This window comes from Tachyglossus aculeatus, chromosome 2, assembly GCF_015852505.1.
Source record: "Tachyglossus aculeatus isolate mTacAcu1 chromosome 2, mTacAcu1.pri, whole genome shotgun sequence".
Classification (NCBI taxonomy): Eukaryota; Metazoa; Chordata; class Mammalia; order Monotremata; family Tachyglossidae; genus Tachyglossus; species Tachyglossus aculeatus.
Genome location: NC_052067.1, coordinates 131,192,624 through 131,208,570, shown reverse-complemented (window position 1 = coordinate 131,208,570; position 15,947 = coordinate 131,192,624). Strand labels below are relative to the sequence as shown.

The 15,947-nt window shown below is 45.5% G+C and overlaps 1 protein-coding gene across 6 annotated transcripts in view; it reads right to left on the bottom strand.

Annotated features, from left to right (window-relative positions):
- The window catches only part of LIMS1 (LIM zinc finger domain containing 1), a 271,575-nt gene that overhangs the window by 59,906 nt on the left and 195,722 nt on the right, over positions 1-15,947 (bottom strand). For all 6 annotated transcript variants that reach the window (XM_038771788.1, XM_038771795.1, XM_038771802.1 and 3 more), the window contains exon 2: positions 11,019-11,178. In XM_038771788.1, coding sequence (XP_038627716.1) covers positions 11,019-11,178 — 160 coding nt within the window. The remainder of the gene's footprint in view (positions 1-11,018; positions 11,179-15,947) is intronic.

Below are 15,947 nucleotides of genomic sequence, written 5' to 3'. Positions count from 1 at the left end.
GCCCGGCTGTCAGTCAGGCGGACATCCTCTAGACTGTCAGCTCGTCCTCGACGCGTTGTGGGAAGGGAATGTGTCTGTTTGTTCATTCATTCAATCGTATTTATTGAGCGCTTCCTGTGTGCAGAGCACTGTACTAAGCGCTTGGGAAGTCCAAGTTGGCAACATATAGAGACGGTCCCTACCCAACAACGGGCTCGCAGTCTAGACTCTCCCAAGTGCTGAGTACGATCGATCAATCAATCACATTTATTGAGCGCTTCCTGTGTGCAGAGCACTGTACTAAGCGCTTGGGAAGTATAAGTTGGCAACATATAGAGACAGTCCCTACCCAACAACGGGCTCACAGTCTAGACTCTCCCAAGTGCTGAGTACAATCAATCAATCGTATTTATTGAGCGCTTACTGTGTGCAGAGCACTGTACTAAGCGCTTGGGAAGTGCAAGTTGGCAACATCTAGAGACGGTCCCTACCCAACAACGGGCTCACAGTCTAGACTCTCCCAAGTGCTGAGTACGATCAATCAATCAATCGTATTTATTGAGCGCTTCCTGTGTGCAGAGCACTGTGCTAAGCGCTCGGGAAGTCCAAGTTGGCAACATAGAGAGACGGTCCCTACCCAACAACGGGCTCACAGTCTAGACTCTCCCAAGTGCTGAGTACGATCAATCGTATTTATTGAGCACTTACTGTGTGCAGAGCACTGTACTAAGCGCTTGGGAAGTACAAGTTGGCAACATATAGAGACGGTCCCTACCCAACAGTGGGCTCTCAGTCTAAAAGGGGGAGACAGAACAAAACCAAACATACTAACAAAATAAAATAAATAGAATAGATATGCACAAGTAAAATAAATGAATAAATAAATTTATTTATTTATTTATTTATTTAAAAATGTGTACAGTGCTCTGCACACAGTAAGCGCTCAATAAATACAACTGACTGACGTTCATTCGGTTTTATATCAGATAGTCCGTTTCCCAGAGGGCCTGTTCCCCGCCCGGTACCTGATACGACACGGCATTTCCATTTTTTAAAAGTTCTGCCACTCTACAGAGTCTGCGAATTCCCACAGAAGAGTGGTGCAGTGGAAAGAGCCCGGGCTTTGGAGTCCGAGGTCATGGGTTCAAATCCCGGCTCTGCCACTCATCCGCTGTGTGACTTCGGGCAAGTTGCTTCACTTCTCTGTGCCTCAGTTACCTCCTCTGTAAAATGGGGGATTAGGACTTTGAGCCTGCCGTGGGACAACCTGATCACCTTGTAACCTCCCCAGCGCTTAGAACAGTGCTTTGCACATAGTAAGCGCTTAATAAAAGCTATTATTATTATTATTTCCAGGCAGTGTCGTATTTAGTCAGAAGGACCACTCTGCCATTCTTCCCATAATGTAGCGTCCGCAGCCCCTTCCGCTTGCTCTAAAGATATCGTTGTTGGATAGGGACTGCCTCTACATGTTGCCAACTTGTACTTCCCAAGCGCTTAGTACAGTGCTCTGCACACAGTAAGCGCTCAATAAATACGATTGAATGAATGAATGAATATCGTCCTCCGCTCTTAGTTCCGGGTGATTTCGGTGCCGTATCTGAGTCGCAGAATTTCTCCCTCTCATTTTTGCGTCACCCTGACTTTTATCATCCCTCCTCCCAGTCCCACAGCACTTATGTAGGTATCTGTAATAAGAACAGTGCTTGGCACATAGTAAGCGCTTAACAAATACAAAAATATCATCATTAATTTATTTATTTATGTTAAAGTCTGTCTCCTCTCGGCTGCAAGGTCATCGTGGGCAGAGAATGTGTCTGTTTACTGTTATATTGTACTCTCGCAAGGGCTTAGTTCATGCTCTGCACAAAGTAAGCACTCAGTACATATGACTGAATAAATGAATATGATATATGATATGATATGATATGAATAAATAATATGACTGAATAAATGAATGAATGAAGGACTTGGAAGCAGGAGCCGTGGCTGAGGGAGGCCTGATGAAACAGTGTGGCCTAGAGGAAATAATAATAATAATGTTGGTATTTGTTAAGCACTTACTATGTGCCAAGCACTCTTCTAAGCGCTGGGGTGGATACAAGGTGATCAGGTTGTCCCACATGGGGCTCACAGTCTTCATCCCCATTTTACAGATGAGGGAACTGAGGCCCGGAGAAGTGAAGTGACTTGCCCAAAGTCACACAGCTGACAAGTGGCAGAGCCGGGATTAGAACCCATGACCTCTGACTCCCAAGCCCGGGCTCTTTCCACTGAGCCACGCTGAGAAGTGAAATGACTTGCCCAAAGTCACACAGCTGACAATTGGCGGAGCCGGGGTTTGAACCCACGACCTCTGACTCCAAAGCCCGGGCTCTTTCCAGTGAGCCCCGCTGCTTCTCATCCACCCCAGTGCTTAGTACAGTGCTTAGAATATGGTAATAATAATAATAATGACATTTATTAAGCGCTTACTATGTGCAAAGCACCGTTCTAAGCGCTGGGGAGGATACAAGGTGATCAGATTGTCCCCTGGGGGGCTCACAGTCTTAATCCCCATTTTACAGATGAGGGAACTGAGGCCCAGAGAAGTTCAGTGACTTGCCCAAAGTCACACAGCTGACAATTGGCGGAGCAGGGATTTGAACCCACGACCTCTGACTCCAAAGCCCATGTTCTTTCCACTGAGCCACGCTAGTGCTTAACTAATATCATTATTATTATTGCTGGTGATAATACTAATAATACTAATAATAATAGGTCAGACTTTTCTCCTGGCCCCACCTCTCTAGGTGTCTGAGAGGTAAGGAGAAGGCAGCTGGTCCATGGCGGGCAACTAAAAGCTTCTAGAAGCAGCGTGGCTCAGTAGGAAAGAGGCCGGGCTTTGGAGTCAGAGGTCATGGGTTCAAATCCTGGCTCCGCCACTTGTCAGCTGTGTGACTCTGGGCAAGTCACTTCACTTTTCTGTGCCTCAGTTCCCTCATCTGTAAAATGGGGATGAAGACTGTGAGCCCCATGTGGGACAACCTCATCACCTTGTATCCCCCCAGCGCTTAGAACAGTGCTTTGCACATAGTAAGCGCTTAATAAATGCCATTTAAAAAAAAACCAAAAAAACAAAAAAAAACAAAACCCAAACCCTCATCCATACAGGCTTTTTTGTCCGGGCATTTGTTAAGCGCTTACTATGCAGAGAAACAACGTGGCTCAGTGGAAAGAGCCCGGGCTTGGGAGTCAGAGGTCATGGATTCTAATCCCGACTCCTCCACTCGTCAGCTGGGTGACGTTGGGCAAGTCACTTCACTTCTCTTGATATGTATATATGTTTGTACGTATTTATTACTCTATTTTATTTGTACGCATTTATTTTCTTTTGTTAATATGTTTTGTTTTGTTGTCTGTCTCCCCCTTCTAGACTGTGAGCTCGCTGTTGTCTCTATATGTTGCCAACTTGTCCTTCCCAAGCGCTTAGTACAGTGCTCCCGTCCTGGCCCTGGCCCTGCCCGAGGCTGTCAGCCATCAATAGATACCTTTGATTGTACATATTTATTACTCTATTTATTTATTTTACTTGTACATATCTATTCTATTTATTTTATTTTGTTAGTATGTTTGGTTTTGTCTCCCCCTTTTAGACTGTGAGCCCACTGTTGGGTAGGGACAAGACGGAGGAGCAGCTTTCAGATACTCTTCTATTTATTTTGTTAATCATGTGCATCTAGCTTTACTTCTATTTATTCTGATGACTTGACACCTGTCCACATGTTTCGTTGTTGGTCTCCCCCTTCTAGACTGTGAGCCCGTTGTTGGGTAGGGACCGTCTTTATATGTTGCCAACTTGTACTTCCCAAGCGCTTAGTACAGTGCTCTGCACACAGGAAGCGCTCAATAAATACGACTGATGATGATTGATGATGATGATGCTCTGCACACAGTAAGCGCTCAATAAATACGACTGATTGATTGATTGATGGATGGATTCTCTGGGCCTCAGGTCCCTCATCTGTAAAATGGGGATGAAGACTGTGAGCCCCACATGGGACAACCTGATCACCTTGTATCCCCCCCAGTGCTTAGAACAGTGCTCTCATTCAATCGTATTTATTGAGCGCTTCCTGTGTGCGGAGCACTGGACTAAGCGCTTGGGAAGTCCAAGTTGGCAACATCTAGAGACGGCCCCTACCCAACAGCGGGCTCACAGTCTAGAAGGGGGAGACAGACGACAAAACATATGAACAAAATAAAATAAATAGAATAAATATGTACAAATAAAATAGAGTAATAAATACGCACAAACATATATACAGGTGCTGTGGGGAGGGGGAGGAGGAGGAGAGGAAGGAGGGGGCTCAGTCTGGGAAGGCATCCTGTTAATGTGAATGTTAATCCAATCACTCATCCTATCCTGCCCTGATTACCGCATCAGCTGTATACATATATATGTGTATACATATATCACCTGTATATATGTATATATGTTTGTACATATTTTTTACTCTATTTATGTTACTTGTACATATCTATTCTATTTATTTTATTTTGTTAGTATGTTTGGTTTTGTTCTCTGTCTCCCCCTTTTAGACTGTGAGCCCACTGTTGGGTAGGGACTGTCTCTACATGTTGCCAATTTGTACTTCCCAAGCGCTTAGTACAGTGCTCTGCACATAGTAAGCGCTCAATAAATACGATTGATGGTGATGATGATGATCAGCCTCCTTGCTGACCTCCCTGCCTCCCGTCTCTCCCCACTCCAGTCCATACCTCATTCCACTGCCCAGATTCACCGTTCTACAAAAACTTTCCGGACATCATCATCATCATCAATCGTATTTATTGAGCGCTTCCTGTGTGCAGAGCACTGTGCTAAGCGCTTGGGAAGTACAAGTTGGCAACCTACAGAGACGGTCCCTACCCAATAGGGCCACCCTCCTCCTCAAAAATCTCCACTGCTTGCTCATCATCATCATCATCAATTGTATTTATTGAGCGCTTACTATGTGCAGAGCACTGTACTAAACGCTTGGGAAGTACAAATTGGCAACATATAGAGACGGTCCCTACCCAACAGTGGGCTCACAGTCTAAAAGGGGGAGACAAAACCAAACATACGACAAAATAGAATAGAATAGATATGTACAAGTAAAATAAATAAATAAATAGGGTAATAAATATGTACAAACATATATACATCCCCCATCTTACCTCCTTCCCTTCCCCACAGCACCTGTATATATGTATATATGCTTGTACATATTTTTTACTCTATTTATTTATTTATTTATTTATTTGTGCATATCTATTCTATTTATTTTATTTTGTTAGTATGTTTGGTTTTGTTCTCCGTCTCCCCCTTTTAGACTGTGAGCCCACTGTTGGGTAGGGACTGTCTCTCTATGTTGCCAATTTGTACTTCCCAAGCGCTTAGCACGGTGCTCTGCACATAGTAAGCGCTCAATAAATACGATTGATGATGATGATGATGATATACAGGTGCTGTGGGGAAGGGAAGGAGGTAAGATGGAGGGGGATGGAGAGGGGGCACCAGAAAGAAACTCCTCCCTGTTGGTTTTAAAGCCCTCCATCACCTTTCCCCCTCCTAACTCACCTCCCTTTTCTCCTTCTCCATCCCAGCCCGCACACTCCGCTCCTCTGCTGCCGCTAACCTTCCCACTGGGCCTCCATCTCTCCTGTCTCCCCGCCAACCCCTCGCCTGCATCCCGCCTCCCTCCTCAAATCTGCCAGAAAATTACTCTCCTCCGGCCTTCCAAGCCTTACTGAAGTGACATCTCCTCCAAGAAGCCTTCCCAGACTAAGCGCCCCTGTTTCCTCTTCTCCCGCTCCCTTCTGCATCATCTTGCTTTGCACATAGTAGGTGCTTAACAAATACCGTTATTATCATTATTATTATTACGCGCCAGGGATCGTACGATACGCCGGGTTATCGGGTTAGACACGGTCCCTGTCCCACGTGAGGCTCGCCGTCCTATTCCCCGTTTTCCAGATGAGGTAACTGAGGCACAGAGAAGGGAAGAGACTTGCCCAAGTGTCACACAGCGGAGGGTCCCCCTCTCCATCCCCCCCACCTTACCTCCTTCCCTTCCCCACAGCACCTGTATATACGTATATATGTTTGCACATATTTATTACTCTATTTATTTATTTTACTTGTACCTATCCTATTTTATTTTGTAATATGTTTGGTTTTGTTTCCCCCTTTTAGACTGTGAGCCCACTGTTGGGTAGGGACTGTCTCTAGATGTTGCCAATCTGTACTTCCCAAGCGCTTAGTACAGTGCTCTGCACACAGTAAGCGCTCAATAAATACGATTGATGATGATGATGACCGGTTTGGAGGGTGGTCACAGCCTCTTTGCGGGAGGAGGGGGAGGGAAGCAGAGAAATTATTTATAGTTCAGAGGGCCAGGGGACAGCGAGTGAGTCATATGTGCTATTCTGTTCTATTCCAGACCTTTTCCTCTTTCCAACACAAAGTTATTTCCAGATAAGAGACCCCCCAGTTTTGAACCGTCGGCCCCCACGGACCTCTGGTGAAAGAGATAACCAGAGTTCTCTCCACAGCAGAAAGCCCGGCACTTGGTAGGGACCGTCTCTATATGTTGCCAATTTGTACTTCCCAAGCGCTTAGTCCAGTGCTCTGCACACAGTAAGCACTCAATAAATACGATTGATGATCTCTGTCGTTCAGTTCTTTCTAATCAATCAATCAATCGTATTTATTGAGCGCTTACTGTGTGCAGAGCACTATTCCGTTCATGCCTGCCTCCCCCTTTAGACGGTAAGCTGGTTGTGGGCAGGGAATGTGCCTGTTTATTGTTGTACCGTACTCTCCCGAGCGCTTAGTACAGTGCTCTGCACAGAGTAAGCGCTCAATAAATACAACCGACTGACCGGGTCGGGGCTGGGGCAGCAGATGGGTTCTCTAGAAGGGGGGTAATAATAATAATAACAATAATGATGGCATTTATTAAGCGCTTACTATGTGCAATGCACTGTTCTAAGCACTGGGGAGGTTACAAGGTGATCGGGTTGTCCCACAGGGGCTCACAGTCTTCATCCCCATTTTACAGATGAGGTCACTGAGGCCCAGAGAAGTGAAGTGACTTGCCCAAAAATCACACAGCTGACAACTGGCGGGGCGGGATTTGAACCCATGACCTCTGACTCCAAAGCCCGGGCTCTTTCCACTGAGCCACGCTGCTTCTCCAGCCACCTTTTTGAGAGAGACAAGCTGCAACTTTGTCTCCATTGTGTCTCCTCTTGCTGGGGGGGGTTAGGGTATCCACACAAGTTTGCGGAGTCAATCAGTGATATTTATTGAGCGCTTACTGCATGTGCAGCACTGCACTAAGTGCTTGGGAGAGTACAATGAGAAGCAGCATGGCTCAGTGGAAAGAGCACGGGCTTTGGAGTCAGAGGTCATGGGTTTGAATCCCGGCTCTGCCAAGTGTCAGCTGTGTGACTTTCGGCAAGTCACTTAACTTCTCTGGGCCTCAGTTACCTCATTGGGGATTAAGACTGTCAGCCCCCTGTGGGACAACCTGATCACCTTGTAACCCCCCCAGCACTTAGAACAGTGCTTTGCACGTAGTAAGCGCTTAATAAATGCCATAATTATTATTATTATTATTATAATATAAGAGGGTTGGTAGCCCCGATCCCTGTTTTTACAGACCTTACAGTCTAGAATCCTTTAATCCGAAGCCTCTCTGATAATTGTCTGTTCATTTGTATTTTGATGTCTGTCTCCCCTCCTCTAGACTGTGAGCTCGTCGTGGGCAGGGATTGTCTCTATTGCTGTATTCTACTTTCCCAAGCGCTTAGTACAGCGCTCTGCACACAGTAAGCGCTCAATAAATATGACTGAATGAATGAATTCAAACTGTGGTATTCATAACGCGCTTATTATGTGACAAGCACTGTTCAAAGCGCTGGGATAGATGATGATGCAGAAGGGAGTGACGGATGTGAGAGTTGCCACTGTTATCCCAGCATCCAGCGCTTAGAACAGTGCTTTGCACATAGTAAGCGCTTAACAAATGTCATTATTATTATTATTATTATTATTATTATTATTATTATCCTTCTCCATTTGCTTCTGCTACTCTCTGGTCACAAGACGGGGCTTTGGGCCGGGGCCAGGCAGGGAATGTGTCTGTTTATTCATTCAATCATATTTATTGAGCGCTTACTGTGTGCAGAGCACTGTACTAAACGCTTGGGAAGTACAAGTTGGCAACATATAGAGACGGTCCTTACCCAACAGCGGGCTCACAGTGTGATATTGTACTCTTCCAAGCACTCAGTACAGTGGTCAGCACATGGTAAGCACTCAATAAATACAATTAGATGAAGGAAGGGGTCGGTCGGATGGGAAGCTAGACTGAAAGCTCCTTGAGGGCAGGGATTCATTCATTCATTCAATCGTATTTGTTGGGCGCTCACTGTGTGCAGAGCACTGTACTAAGCGCTTGGGAAGTACAAGTCGGCAACACAGAGAGACGGTCCCTACCCAACAACGGGCTCACAGTCTAGAAGGGGGAGACAAACAACAAAACAAAACATGTAGACAGGTGTCAAAACCGTCAAAACAAATAGAATTATAGCTCTACGCACATCATTAGAACAGTGCTTTGCACATAGTAAGCGCTTAACAAATGCCATCATTATTATTAACAAAGTAAATAGAATGGTAAATATGTACAAGTAAAATAAACAGAGTGATAAATCTGTACAAACATATATACAGGTGCTGTGGGGAGGGGAAGCAGGTAGGGCGGGGGGGGTGGGGAGGAGGAGAGGAAAAAGGGGCTCAGTTTGGGAAGGCCTCCTGGAGGAGGTGAGCTCTCAGTAGGGCTTTGAAGGGAGGAAGAGAGCGAGCTTGGCAGATGGGCAGAGGGAGGGCATTCCGGGACAGGGGGAGGACGTGGGCCGGGGGTCGACGGCGGGACGGGCGAGAACGAGGCCTAACGGTGAGGAGGTTAGCGGTGATAGAGGAGCGGAGGGTGCGGGCTGGGCTGGAAAAGGACAGAAGGGAGGGGAGGGAGGAGGGGGCCAGGGGATGGATGGACAGCCTGGAAGCCCAGGGGGAGGAGTTTCTGCCTGATGCGCAGATTGATTGGGAGCCACTGGAGATCATATCTGCCAACTCCAGTCGACTGCATTCACCCCAGCTCCTGGTTCAGGACTCTGCATTCATTCATTCATTCAATCGTATTTACTGAGCACTTACTGTGTGCAGAGCCCACTGTTGGGTAGGGACCATCTCTATATGTTGCCAACCTGTACTTCCCAAGCGCTCAGTACAGTGCTCTGCACACAGTAAGCGCTCAATAAATATGATTGATTGAATGAGTGAATGAAATGCAGAGCACTGTATAAGAATAATAGTGGCATTTATTAAGCACTTACTATGTGCTGTATACTAAGCGCTTGGGAAGTACACACAGTGAGCACCCAATGAATACCACTGATCGGTGGTTCTAAGCCGACCTGCACTAGATAACGGGCAGAGGAAGCAACCTGGCCTAGTGGCTAGAGCACTGCCTGGAAGCCAGAAGGTCATGGGTTCTAATCCCGGCTCCTCCACTTGACTGCTGTGTGACCCTGGGGAATTCACTTCACTTCTAGTGTTGGTATTCGTTAATAATAATAATGATAGCGTTTATTAAGCGCTTACTATGTGCAAAGCACTGTTCTAAGCGCTGGGGAGATTACAAGGTGATCAGGTTGTCCCACGGGGGGCTCACAGTCTTCATCCCCTTTTTGCAGATGAGGTAACTGAGGCCCAGAGAATCAGTCAATCAGTCGTATTTATTGAGCACTTACTGTGTGCAGAGCACTGTACTAAGCGCTTGGGAAGTAACAGTTGGCAACATCTAGAGACAGTCCCTACCCAACAGAGGGCTCACAGTCTAAAAGGGGGAGACAGAGAACAAAACCAAACATACTAACAAAATAAAATAAATAGAATAGATATGTACAAGTAAAATAGAGTACTAAATATGTACAAACATATATACATATATACAGAGAAGTTAAGTGACTTGCCTGAGGCCCAGAGAAGTTAAGTGACTTGCCCAAAGTGACACAGCTGACAACTGGCGGAGCCGGAATTGGAACCCATGACCTCTGACTCCAAAGCCCTGGCTCTTTCCACTGAGCCACGCTGCTTCTCTGTTAAGCGCTTACTATGTGCAAAGCACTGTTCTAAGCTCTAATGAGTTTACAACTTTGTTGAGTATCGTATTTGGGGGTGGGGGGAACCAGACTGGATCAGCTGAGTTCTTGCTCAATCAATCAGGAGCAGTGTTTGACATAATGGAAGTGTTCAACAAGTACTATTAAACAAACAAATAATTAGCAAATAAAAGCCCTACTGAGAGCTCACCTCCTGCAGGAGGCCTTCCCAGACTGAGCCCCCTCTTTCCTCCCCCCCTCCCCTCGCCCTACCTCCTTCCCCTCCCCACAGCACCTGTAGATATGTTTGTACAGATTTATTACTCTATTTTACTTGTATATATTTACTATTCTATTTATTTTGTTAATGATGTGCATTTAGCTTCTATTTATTCTGATGACACCTGTCCACATGTTTTGTTTTGTTGTCTGTCTCCCCCCTCTAGGCTGGGAGCCCGTTGTTGGGTAGGGACAGTCTCTATATGTTGCCAACTTGTACTTCCCAAGCGCTTAGTACAGTGCTGTGCACACAGTAAGCGCTCAATAAATACGATTGAATGAATGAATCAATGAATACGGGTTGGACACAGTCCCTGTCCCATGTGGGGCTCACAGTCTTCATCCCCATTTTGCAGATGAGGGAACTGAGGCCCAAAGTCACACAGCTGACAACTGGCGGAGCCGGGATTGGAAACCCACGACCTCCGACACCCTGGCACATGGTAGGCGCTTAACGACTGCCATCGTAAGTATTATTACAATGGTCGGGGGTCACCACGGACGGCCCCGCGGGGCCCACGCCGGCCGTCGAGGCGTCCGGCCCCCCGTCCGGCCCGACTCACCTCGTAGAAGAGCCCCTCGGGAAACTGCTGGAAACATTGGGCGCACACGAAACACTGCTCGTGGTACAGTTCGCCGTTGCTGTTGACAATCTTCTCCGCCGGCGCGAAGCCCCCTCGGCAGCGTTCGCACATGGCGTTGGCCAGGGCGTTTGCCATGTTGCTGCAAGCGGAGAAAAAGCATCCATCAAAACCTTGGAAACCTGCCTTCTCGTCTAAACCCTCCTCTTTCTTTTTCCCTATTATGGTATTTGTTAAGCGTTGACTGTGTTCGCTGTACTAAGTACTGGGGTACGTACAATAATAATAATAATGGCACTTGTTAAGCGCTTACTACTCTTCTAAGCACTGGGGTATGTCCAATAATAATAATAATGATGGCATTTGTTGAGCGCTTACTACTGTTCTAAGCACTGGGGTATGTACAATAATAACAATAATAATGGCATTTGTTGAGCGCTTACTACTGTTCTAAGCACTGGGGTATGTACAGTAATAATAATAATGATGGCATTTGTTGAGTGCTTACTACTGTTCTAAGCACTGGGGTATGTACAATTATAATAATAATAATGGCATTTGTTGAGCGCTTACTACTGTTCTAAGCACTGGGGTATGTACAATAATAATAATAATAATGGCATTTGTTGAGCGCTTACTACTGTTCTAAGCACTGGGGTATGTACAATTATAATAATAATAATGGCATTTGTTGAGCGCTTACTACTGTTCTAAGAAGCACTGGGGTATGTACAATAATAATAATAATAATGGCATTTGTTGAGCGCTTACTACTGTTCTAAGCACTGGGGTATGTACAGTAATAATAATAATAATGGCATTTGTTGAGCGCTTACTACTGTTCTAAGCACTGGGGTATGTACAATTATGATAATAATAATGGCATTCGTTGAGCGCTTACTACTGTTCTAAGCACTGGGGTATGTACAATTATAATAATAATAATGGCATTTGTTGAGCACTTACTACTGTTCTAAGCACTGGGGTATGTACAATTATAATAATAATAATGGCATTTGTTGAGCGCTTACTACTGTTCTAAGCACTGGGGTATGTACAATAATAATAATAATAATGGCATTTGTTGAGCGCTTACTACTGTTCTAAGCACTGGGGTATGTACAATAATAATAATAATAATAATGGCATTTGTTGAGCGCTTACTACTGTTCTAAGCACTGGGGTATGTACAATAATAATAATAATAATGGCATTTGTTGAGCGCTTACTACTGTTCTAAGCACTGGGGTATGTACAGTAATAATAATAATAATGGCATTTGTTGAGCGCTTACTACTGTTCTAAGCACTGGGGTATGTACAGTAATAATAATAATAATGGCATTTGTTGAGCGCTTACTACTGTTCTAAGCACTGGGGTATGTAGAATAATAATAATAATAATGGCATTTGTTGAGCGCTTACTACTGTTCTAAGCACTGGGGGGGGGGGGATACAAGGTGAGCAGGTTGTCCCACGTGGGGCTCACAATCTTCATCCCCATTTTACAGATGAGGTCACTGAGGCTCGGAGAAGTGAAGTGACTTACCCAAGGTCACACAGCAGACGTGGCAGAGCAAGGATTCGAACCCATGACCTCAGACTCCCAAGCCCAGGCTCTTTCCACTGAGCCACGCTGCTTCTCTAAGCGTTTACTGTGTTCACTGTACTAAGTACTGGGGTATGTACAATAATAATAATAATAATAATAATGGCATTTGTTAAGCGCTTACTACTGTTCTAAGCACTGGTGGGGGAACAAGGTGAGCAGGTTGTCCCACGTGGGGCTCACAATCTTAATCCCCATTTTACAGACGAGGTCACTGAGGCTCGGAGAAGTGAAGTGACTTGCCCAAGGTCACACAGCAGACATGTGGCGGAGCCAGGATTCGAACCCATGACCTCGGACTCCCAAGCCCAGGCTCTTGCCACTGAGCCACGCTGCTTCTCTAATAATAATGGTATTTATTAATCAATCAATCAATCAATCATTGATTGAGCACTTGATTGATTATTTATTCATTCAATCATTCATTCAATCGTATTTCTTCTCCCCCTTCTAGACTGTGAGCCCACTGTTGGGTAGGGACTGTCTCTATACGTTGCCAACTTGTACTTCCCAAGCGCTTAGTACAGCGCTCTGCACACAGTAAGCGCTCAATAAATACGATTGATTGATTGATTGATTGAGCACTTACTGTGTGCAGAGCACTGTACTAAGCGCTTGGGAAGCACAAGTCGGCAACATATAGAGACAGTCCCTACCCAACAACGGGCCCACAGTCTAGAAGGGGGAGACAGACAAGAAAACAAAACATGTGGACATGTGTCAAATCGTCAGAATAAATACAAATAAAGCTACATCATCATCATCATCAATCGTATTTATTGAACGCTTACTATGTGCAGAGCACTGTACTAAGCGCTTGGGAAGTACAAATTGGCAACACATAGAGACAGATGCACATCATTAACAAAATAAATTCCTCTGCTCCGCCTCCCCTCCCCATCGTCCCGACTCCCTCCCCCTGCTCTACCCCCCTCCTCACCCCACAGCACTCGTGCGTATATGTACATATTTATTATTCTATTTATTTTACTCATGACGTATATATAATAATAATAACGTTGGTATTTGTTAAGCACTTACTATATGCCAAGCACTGTTCTAAGCACTGGGGCAGATACAAGGTAACCAGGTTGTCCCACATGGGACCCACAGTCTTCACCCCCACTTTACAGATGAGGGAACTGAGGTCCAGAGAAGTGAAGTGACTCGCCCAAGGTCACACAGCTGACAAGTGGCGGAGCCGGGATTAGAACCCATGACCTCTGGCTCCCCAGCCCATGCTCTTTCCCTTGAGCCACGCTGCTTCTCTATCTACATCTTCTCTTCTCTATCTATATATCTATTATATATCTATAATTCTATTATTTATATTGATGCTATTGATGCCTGTCTACTTGTTTTACTGTCTACTGTCTACCTGTATATATGCATATATGTTTGTACATATTTATTACTCTATTTATTTATTTATTTTACTTGTACATATCTATTCTATTTATTTCATTTTGTTAGTATGTTTGGTTTTGTTGTCTGTCTCCCCCTTTTAGACTGTGAGCCCACTGTTGGGTAGGGACTGTCTCTATATGTTGCCAACCTGTACTTCCCAAGTGCTTAGTACAGTGCTCTGCACACAGTAAGTGCTCAATAAAGACGATTGATTGATTGATTGACTGATTGTTTTGTTGTCTGTCTCCCCCCTTCTAGACTGTGAGCCCGTTGTTGGGAAGGGATTGTCTCTATTTGTTGCCGAATTGTACTCTCTGAGAGCTTAGTACAGTGCTCTGCACACAGTAAGCGCTCAATACGCTGTGCTCTAACCACTAGGCCAGTCCCCCTGTCCAAAACCTGTGGGCTGGGAGTCTCACCCATCTCTGACCGACTCAGCCAGGAGCACTGAGGGTTACGAGCCCGGTCCCACTTGATCACCTTCTGTCTCCCCCAGCGCTTATTCATTCATTCATTCAATCGTATTTATTGAGCGCTTACTGCTTGCAGAGCACTGTACTAAGCGCTTGGGAAGCGGGCCCCGGGCCTGGAATGGCCTCCCTCTGCCCATTCGCCAAGCTAGCTCTCTTCCTCCCTTCAAGGCCCTACTGAGAGCTCTCCTCCTCCAGGAGGCCTTCCCCCACTGAGTCCCTTCCTTGCTCTCCCCCTCGTCCCCCTCTCCATCCCCCCCATCTTACCTCCTTCCCTTCCCCACAGCACCTGTATATATGTATATATGTTTGTGCATATTTATTACTCTATTTATTTTACTTGTACATATCTATTCTATTTATTTAATTTTGTTAGTATGTTTGGTTTTGTTCTCTGTCTCCCCCTTTTAGACTGTGAGCCCACTGTTGGGTAGTGACTGTCTCTATATGTTGCCAACTTGGACGTCCCAAGCGCTTAGTACAGTGCTCTGCACACAGTAAGCGCTCAATAAATACGATTGATGATGATGTACAAGTTGGCAACATAACAAGCTTAGCACATAACAGTACAAGTTTAGCACATACGTTCATGTCACTGGCATTTGGAGGCGGAGAAGATGCTTTTCGAGGCGCGTGCGGCTGAGAAGGCCAAAGCCGGGATCCACAATCTCATCACGCTTAAATACATAGAATCAATCAATCAATCGTATTTATTGAGCGCTTACTGTGTGCAGAGCACTGTACTAAGCGCTTGGGAAGTACAAGTTGGCAACATATAGAGACGGTCCCTACCCGACAGTGGGCTCACAGTCTAAAAGGGGGCGTCACGTTTAACATTGGTAGTGCCTGGCGCTGTTTTCTATTTTGCCTCCTGGTCTCTCGTTCCTGACTCATTCTTTCATTCATTCAATCGGATTTATCGAGCATGTACCGCGCGCAGACCACCGTACGATGCTCTCGGGATAGTACGGTATAAAAATAGACGCATTTCCTGCCCACAACGAGCGGATAGTCTAGAGAATGAGCAAGCACTTAATATTAAGACCCTAATATAACTGTCATCAGGAGAGAGGAAGTCACGGTCAAAGGCTCACACACTGAGCCCCCTCCTTCCTCTCCCCCTCGTCCCCCTCTCCATCCCCCCATCCTCCTTCCCTTCCCCACAGCACCTGTATATATGTATATATGTTTGTACAGATTTATTACTCTATTTATTTTACTTGTACATAGCTATTCTATTTATTTTATTTTGTTAGTATGTTTGGTTTTGTTCTCTGTCTCCCCCTTTTAGACTGTGAGCCCACTGCTGGGTAGGGACTGTCTCTATATGTTGCCAACTTGTACTTCCCAAGCGCTTAGTACAGTGCTCTGCACATAGTAAGCGCTCAATAAATACGATTGATGATGATCTTACCTCCTTCCCTTC